This window comes from Stomoxys calcitrans, chromosome 3 (assembly GCF_963082655.1).
Source record: "Stomoxys calcitrans chromosome 3, idStoCalc2.1, whole genome shotgun sequence".
Lineage (NCBI taxonomy): Eukaryota > Metazoa > Arthropoda > Insecta > Diptera > Muscidae > Stomoxys > Stomoxys calcitrans.
The window spans coordinates 174,961,570-174,969,524 of NC_081554.1; the positions used below are offsets into that span (position 1 = coordinate 174,961,570).

At 41.3% G+C, this 7,955-nt stretch overlaps 3 protein-coding genes across 4 annotated transcripts in view; 2 read left to right on the top strand and 1 right to left on the bottom strand.

Annotated features, from left to right (window-relative positions):
• Positions 1-1,334, top strand: part of LOC106092532 (transcription initiation factor IIB) — a 2,008-nt gene extending 674 nt beyond the window's left edge. Inside the window, exons 2-3 of the mRNA XM_059365703.1 lie at positions 973-1,166; positions 1,215-1,334. Of these exons, the coding sequence (XP_059221686.1) occupies positions 973-1,166; positions 1,215-1,334 (314 nt within the window). The remainder of the gene's footprint in view (positions 1-972; positions 1,167-1,214) is intronic.
• Positions 1,335-1,477: 143 nt separating this feature from the next.
• Positions 1,478-5,779, top strand: LOC131996220 (uncharacterized). Its single transcript, XM_059365704.1, has one exon. The coding sequence runs from the start codon at positions 1,478-1,480 to the stop codon at positions 5,777-5,779; it is 4,302 nt and encodes a 1,433-aa protein (XP_059221687.1).
• A 450-nt stretch (positions 5,780-6,229) lies between these two features.
• LOC106092519 (mitochondrial import inner membrane translocase subunit Tim21) lies at positions 6,230-7,720 on the bottom strand. 2 transcript variants are annotated; one of them, XM_013259403.2, is made up of 4 exons: positions 7,549-7,720; positions 7,041-7,391; positions 6,802-6,984; positions 6,230-6,460 (listed from the first exon to the last, which is right to left on the bottom strand). In XM_013259403.2, exons 2-4 carry the CDS (start codon positions 7,374-7,376, stop codon positions 6,263-6,265), a joined length of 717 nt encoding a protein of 238 aa, XP_013114857.2. In that variant the 5' UTR covers positions 7,377-7,391; positions 7,549-7,720; the 3' UTR covers positions 6,230-6,262. The 2 variants fall into 2 exon arrangements, with proteins under 2 accessions (XP_013114857.2, XP_013114854.2); XM_013259400.2 differs by having other exon boundaries at positions 7,041-7,720.
• Positions 7,721-7,955: the final 235 nt, after the last annotated feature.

A 7,955-nucleotide genomic window follows, 5' to 3' on the forward strand; every position in this document is an offset into this window, starting at 1 on the left:
TGCTCATGCCCAAAAATTGTTTGCAAGTTATTGTTGCTGTTTTGTGCATCATCTCAATTTTACTACCTGCCTAAGATCTAAGTTTCGCATGCACTTTCACACACACGCCTACGCATGTCTGTCTGGTCGCTGTCTAGCCGCTGTCTGTTCCATTAGATTGGGGATGCACGTTAATGTATGTGTGCGTGTGTGTACATAAACCTTTTTTGTACATGAAGCCTTTTTTTATACATAAAAGCAGTTGCATTTTTGGTTGCAATTGCATTTTTAGCTTTGCATATAACTACTAGTCTTTCTCGTTAGCAACAAGCAAGTCAATAAAGTGGTTCAATTCGGAACTTAAATTAGTTTGAAAGTTTGTTGTTGTGTTTTATTTTTTTCGGATCAAAAAGTCTGTAAAAAACTATTACAGACTCAAACATTGTGACCCCGACGTGATCTACTTGGTGATCACTAGAAAAATATTATCAACTCGGATAATATTTGTTTTATATTCAAAAGTTGTTTGTGAAAAAAGTTTAAATTGCCACGAAAAAATATGCCAGACACAGAGCCTACCAACAATACAAGTGATGGCGGGAAATTCAAAAAATTTATTGCCCTACATGACAAAAATTGCATCAATGCTGAAACAGTTGGGAATGTTGAAAAAAATCCCTTACAACGGCGCAGCTTAGTGAATATGATGAGGCAGATTTGTCCGTCCGTCTTGACTATGTAGAGCAGATAGGCGCCTCATTCGAAGAGGCTCAGTCAGCATTGGAAGAGATGGTAACGGCCGAAATGGAAAGTGAAGAAAAGGATGAAATTTACCGCCTTGTATTTTGGATGTCAAGGCCAAATTGACTCGACAGATGAATTCCATCCCGTAGATTGGAATCAAATCCCCGGTCTTCGACTGTGCGCCAATTTTCTGTTGATGGAGGTCCATTTCTGAAAATTCATCTCGACACGCAAAACAACGCCTACCAGAGATCCAGTTGCCAAAGTTTGGTGGAGCTTATGCTGATTGGCCGAATTTCTTTTCACTGTTCTCAACAATTGTCGACAGCAGCGCAGAGCTAAGTGACCTGGAAAAATTCCATCATCTGCGCTCAAGCTTAACAGGTGCCGCCTTGGACACAATTTCATCGTTGGAGCTAAACGAAAGAAATTATATGGAAGCGGTAAAATTGTTGAAGAATCGTTTTGATAATAAATTGTTAAATTTTCAGACCCATATAAAGGCCATTTTTTCGCTGAAAGCTGTGGAAGTTTCCCCAGCCATTGGTTTGCGCCAGCTTAGTGACAAATTTAATTCGCACACTGCGAGCCATGCAGACGATTGCCAGTAGAGACCAAATTGCAGATGGGCTCTTAGTATATTTAGCTGCCACTAAAATGGATAGAGATTCCAAATTAAGTGGGAGGAGAGCCTGCTGTGAATGAATTGCCGTCGTGGCAGTCCATGTCAAGTTTTTTAGAGCAAAGATGTCGTATGCTGGAGAACTTGGAGAATTCCGTGGTTTGTGCCGGCTCTATTCAGCAAAACAACAAAAAGCAATCATTTAAAAATCGCCACGTACATGTGGCCTCTGGAAGCTCTTCTCCTTTGTGTGCTTTTTGTGATTCAATGGACCACTACATTGTCAATTGTCCACCTTTCAGCAATCTCTCCCCATCTCTTCGTTTCAAAGAGGCAAAGCGTTTGAAATTGTGCCTCAATTGTCTTCGGAAGGGCCATGTGTTAAAAAAGTGCAATTCGGGCTCTTGCAGGCAATGCTCTTCAAAACACCACACAATGTTGCATATGGACCAAACGCCGTCAGCCCAGCCATCTGTTGTAGTGGAACCATCTATATCCCAATCAGTTCTTGTTTCGTCAGCTGATTCATCTGGAAGGTCAGCAACCACGGGTGGAACCGTCCTGTTGGCAACAGCTATTGTCCTCGCCAAAAACAAGTTTGGGAATTTTGTGCCGTGTCGAGCAATTTTGGATTCTGCATCCCAGTTGAACATGATTGCAAATCGTTTTGCAAAGACTCTTGGCTTAAATTGTAATCGAGTCTCAGCCACAGTTTACGGCATAGGTGATGGAAGTATGCTGGTTGAAAAATCTGTTGATTTGGTTGTGAAATCATGCCATAGTGATTTCACCACTTCGTTCGCTGCCATGGTGGTACCAAGCATCACTGACTACAAGCCAAAAATAAATCTCGATGCCTCCAACTGGAATATGCCCAAGAACATTCAATTAGCAGACCCTGCATTTAACAAGCCGGATCATATCGACATGTTAATTGGTGCCGAATTGTTTTTCAATCTGATGTCAGTGGGGCAAATAAAAATTGGTGTCAACCTCCCTGTTTTACAAAAAACATTATTCGGCTGGGTCGTAGCAGGTGGTAGTTTTCAGCCATGTAAGTCCTGGTCACTTGCTGTGTCGTATTCCGAGCTTGAGGAAGAAGAAGAGAAGCTTTCAACCGTCGTCAAATCCTTTTGGGAAATCGAGACCAACTTTGTTTATGATGAATCCAGATCTGACAATGAACTCTACTGCGAAAATCATTTTCTAACCAACTTCGTTCGTTTGCCTTCTGGGTCATATTCTGTTCGGCTGCCGCAAATCGAAAGCAGGGGTGTCTCATCACTTGGTGGTTCATATCAGCGTGCATTACAACGTCTAATGTCTTTGGAAAGAAAGTTTCGTCGGAGTCCAGAAATAAAGGCTCAATATACAACTTTTATGCGTGAGTATGCCACATTAAGCCATATGTCGTTAATCTCGCCACAGGTACCCGAATCGAAGTACTACTTGCCACACCACTGTGTCCACAAGTTGGACAGCACATCGACCAAACTTAGAGTGGTTTTTGATGGATCGGCAAAAACCGCAACTGGGCTATCATTAAACGATATTTTGCATTCCGGCCCTACCATACAACCAAAGTTGTTCAATACCTTGGTGAGGTACAGGTTCTTTAAGGTGGCCCTTAGTGGAGACATTTGTAAAATGTACAGGTGCGTTCGAGTGTCACACCCTGACGATTACCTCCAATGCATTCTGTGGCGAGAGAACGAGGCGGATGATATCAAAACCTATAAACTGAACACAGTCACCTATGGTACAAAACCCGCTGCATTCCTGGCTATCCGTGCAATGCATCAACTTGCAATCGATGAAGAAGAGAACTTTCCACTGGGTTCCAAAGTGGTTCGACGTGACTTCTACGTAGATGACATGCTTTCTGGTGGCAATACCATAGCAGAGGTCGAAGAGATAAGGCATCAAGTAACAGCTTTGCTTAAAAAGGGCGAATTCTTGATTCGCAAGTGGTGCTCCAATGATCCAGATGCCCTACGGGATGTTCCTGCAGAAGACTGTGAAACATTGTTAAAATTTCATGACGGTACAGATGTCACCAAAACTCTTGGGCTCACTTGGGATCCCCAGAGTGATAATTTCATTTTCTCTTTTACCCCCATTGATGACTGGAAGGTGGTGACAAAGCGGTCCATTTTATCTTCGATTGCCCGCCTTTACGATCCATTGGGTTTGATTGGTCCAGTCATTACAAAGGCAAAAATGTTTATGCAGCATCTGTGGAAACTCAATCTTCAATGGGATGAAAGCTTGCCTCAATCACTACATTCATTGTGGATTGAATATATTTCGAAATTCGATCTGATGCACCGTTTCACATTTCCACGGCATGTTTCAATGGCGTCGGCATCATTGCAGATTCATGGTTTCTGCGATGCCAGCTTGGCTGCTTACGGCGCATGTGTCTATGTGAGGTCCCAATTCAACAGCGTCATTAAATCTGAACTTCTGTGCTCTAAATCGAGAGTTGCCCCATTGAAGACGCTCACTGTACCAAAACTCGAACTTTCAGCTGCATGCCTTCTAGCTGAGCTGATTGATACTGTGGTGAAATCTCTAGATTTTCACTGTGAAATCCATTGTTGGTCCGATTCGATGGTGGTGTTGTCCTGGCTTCGAGAGCTGCCATCCAACTTCAACGTTTTCGTTGCCAATCGAATTTCTCGAATTCAGTCATATGGGACTCGAATTACCTGGCACTACGTTCCAACAAAACTCAATCCAGCAGACATCTTGTCGAGAGGTGCGACACCTGGGGAGCTACTCCATTCATCACTGTGGAAAGGTGGTCCAAACTTCCTGCTGAATGAAGCATCAAACTGGCCTGATACTGCAAGTTATGTGGATGACTTACCTGAGCGTAGAAGACATGTATTGTTGACGACCTCTCTTACTGATTTGTCGATACAGTGTAAGTATCGCAATTCTTTTTTGAAAATGCAACGAATTTTTGCGTATGTTTCTAAATTTGTATATTCCAAATTGAGTGCCCATACCGAAGTATTAACCCCTGACGACATTAGAGCTGGTACTCGCCTCCTGGTTAAAAACATTCAGCTTGTACATTTTTCTGAGGAATACCAGGCGTTGAAATCAGATAAGGAAATTGCATCGTCTAGCAAGTTGTATTCGTTGGCACCTATTATTGATGAGTTTGGGTTAATTCGAGTTGGTGGGCGTCTCCAAAACTCAACCCTGGACTTTGATGCTCGTCACCCCATTATTCTGCCCAAAAAGCATCCGTTTACTGCATCAATGGTGATGCATTTTCATCACAAGCTACTTCATGCCGGAGCTCAGTGTTTGCTGGCTGCAATTCGACAGCAATTTTGGCCAATTGGAGGACGAAAGCTGATAGCTTCCATTATTTCGAAGTGTGTCCGATGTTTTAGAATGAAGCCGAAATTGCTCCAAAACGTCATGGGAAATTTGCCTTCAGACCGAGTAAGGCCAAATAGAGCCTTTCATACAACTGGAATCGATTTTTGTGGGCCATTCTTTTACAAGTCGGAGGTGAAGAGCCGCCCTCCTGTGAAATGCTATATTTGCATATTTATTTGCTTTTCAACAAAGGCAACCCATCTCGAGGTTGTCCAGGATTTATCAACACCTTCATTTTTGTGCTCGCTTCGACGCTTCGTTGCCACGAGAGGCAAACCCAAAACGATTTGGTCAGACAATGCATCAAATTTTGTGGGCGCAAAAAATGAGTTGGATGAATTAAAGCAGATGTTTTCGAGGCAATCACATCTAAATGCCATTCATGATCAATGTCTTGATGATGGCATTGATTGGAAATTTATTCCACCCAGATCCCCACATTTTGGTGGCCTCTGGGAAGCGGCTGTAAAGTCTGCTAAATTCCATTTTTATCGAGCAGTTGGCCTAAACAAACTTACTTTCGACGAGCTACGCACACTAGTCTGCCAAATTTCTGCAATCTTAAACTCTCGTCCATTGTGCCCGCTCTCCGAGGACCCTGAGGACCTAGATGTATTGACGCCTGGCCATTTTTTAGTGGGTGGTCCACTTATTTCAATACCCGAGCCGAATATGTCATGGATAAATTTCGGTCGTCTCAACAGTTGGCAAAAGGTATCGGAATTGCAACAGATTTTTTGGAGAAAGTGGAGTACGTCCTACCTAACGCTGCTACAAGAGAGATCCAAATGGCAGGCTCAAAGTGACAATATATCTGTTGGTGCCATGGTCGTAATAAAAGATGAAAATTTGCCCCCACTAAAGTGGCAAATGGGACGAGTGGAGGAAACTATAAAGGGCGAAGACGGAATAGTTCGAGTGGTGAATGTTCGAACAAGTAGCGGAATCTTTAAGCGAGCCATAACCAAACTAGCCGTACTGCCGATAAGTGAATCAGTTGAAGCCCCAAGACCTTCAACGGGGGGAGGATGTTAACTGCAAGTCCGGCCCTGTTAGTTTGGCTGTTGCTCATGCCCAAAAATTGTTTGCAAGTTATTGTTGCTGTTTTGTGCATCATCTCAATTTTACTACCTGCCTAAGAATCTAAGTTCGCATGCACTTTCACACACACGCCTACGCATGTCTGTCTGGTCGCTGTCTAGCCGCTGTCTGTTCCATTAGATTGGGGATGCACGTTAATGTATGTGTGCGTGTGTGTACATAAACCTTTTTTGTACATGAAGCCTTTTTTTATACATAAAAGCAGTTGCATTTTTGGTTGCAATTGCATTTTTAGCTTTGCATATAACTACTAGTCTTTCTCGTTAGCAACAAGCAAGTCAATAAAGTGGTTCAATTCGGAACTTAAATTAGTTTGAAAGTTTGTTGTTGTGTTTTATTTTTTTCGGATCAAAAAGTCTGTAAAAACTATTACAGACTCAAACAATATACCCTGGTTAAACCCGGGAAAATTATTTTTTATTTTTTGCCATCGAATGAAGCGAAGGAAAGACTAGATCCACTAAGTGCAGATTGATTAGCACTGGAGTATTGTGGTTGTGATGCTGATGCGGATGAAGGTTCAAAGGCACGATTGTCTTCAAGAATTATAGTTGTATTCGGATAGTGATCCAACTGCACAAATAGGTAACGATATTCCATTTTACCAGATTTGTCCTAAAAAAAATATTGAAATAAAAATTTAATTCGAATATAGTCGATGTCGAGTTGAAGTATGATTCGCAGTTGAGCCAACTTGCTGCGAACCGCTTTGCGACTTCGGGTAAATGGTCAGAGGTTCAGACTCTACAGCCCTCGTCGGAACAATGTGTGTTTCAATTAGAACTATATGAACAGTAATTGCTGCTACAATTCTAAATTACATACATATATGCCATTTTTCGAACTCTTCTCTTCTCTAATATCTTGAACAATCTTCTTGTTTTCTTCAGCTTTATACTTTTCGTTCGTTCTGACCAACACACACATACATACATTCAGAACAACTAGCAACTTACCTCTCTAGTTTCTAAATGCACTGTAGCCTTATTCCTTAGTCCTTGAACATAGAATTTCATGCGTATATGCGGAATACCGTTTCTCTCAAAGGCCATGTGAGCCACATGTTGCCGTCTGCCGCGTCGGGACTCTTCACCATAACCTTTTATGGGCGCACCTATTGCATCTTGAACTCGATAATCCTGGAAAAAGATTTAATTGAATTAAGAAGCACTTTTACCTTTAAACAAATGTTTACCTCAATAACTCTTTTCAATGCTTCTGAATATATATTATTTGGGCTGGAACTAGAAAACAACTCTCGACAGATAGCCCAAAACATGACCGCAGTCACACCAACACCACACAATATTATTGCAGTATAGCTGGCAGTCTTGGTGTTCTCCTTTATTTTCTCGCCCAAATGCATTCCTACTTGTGATGGTCCATCCTTTTCGGAGCGAACCTGTATACCTCCTCCACTTTTCTTGGCATCTCTTACTTGGTATAACACTGGACTTTGGATTAAAGTGCGGAGATGGGTTTTCTGGCACTGATATATTCTTAACCTAATACCTTGCAGTAATTGCAGCATATCTGTCGATTCCCCCTACACAAAATCTTTTCAATACATTAACTCGATATAAATCAGTATAGATGTGGAAAGAAATTTGCCGGCTTTATTTTTCTTATGCAACTTTTGTTGGAAACAAACAGTTCCCAAATCTCTTCAAGAGTTTCGAACTTGAACTTAAATTCCCTTATACCTCAATATAAACGCTGAGGTATTCTATGGTTAAGATATGGAGAACAATAGAGGGTTAATTAATTTATTCTTGATAATATTGATATAAAAATTGTATTAGCAAATTTATAATGATAATAAAAGTAAATATCTAATATCAACAGTGAAAATGACAACTCCACACACTTCTGAAGAAAATCCCGTAAATCAGCTGTTTGAAATTTGAATGACGCTTTGACGTTTGAGGGCAGAGAAGAAAACAATTTTATAGGGTTGCCAAGGTTTTTTTTCCACATTTGAATATTTAGCGACCCAAACTATAGTATACACTGTAGTACACTGATAAAAAAAAAGACGTCGCAAAATCATGCACCAATGTTGTAATTATCATACACAGACGTTATTGGAAATATTTTTAACAAGTGTGGA

Bases quoted from the DNA above. Each gene is read 5' to 3' on its own strand.
- LOC106092519 (XM_013259403.2), bottom strand. From the start codon at position 7,376: ATGCTGCAATTACTGCAAGGTATTAGGTTAAGAATATATCAGTGCCAG. The intron at 6,985-7,040 runs GTAAACATTTGT...ATCTTTTTCCAG, and splicing joins CATTGAAAAGAGTTATTGAG to GATTATCGAGTTCAAGATGC. The intron at 6,461-6,801 runs GTAAGTTGCTAG...TATTTTTTTTAG, and splicing joins TGCATTTAGAAACTAGAGAG to GACAAATCTGGTAAAATGGA.
- LOC131996220 (XM_059365704.1), top strand. From the start codon at position 1,478: ATGCTGGAGAACTTGGAGAATTCCGTGGTTTGTGCCGGCTCTATTCAG.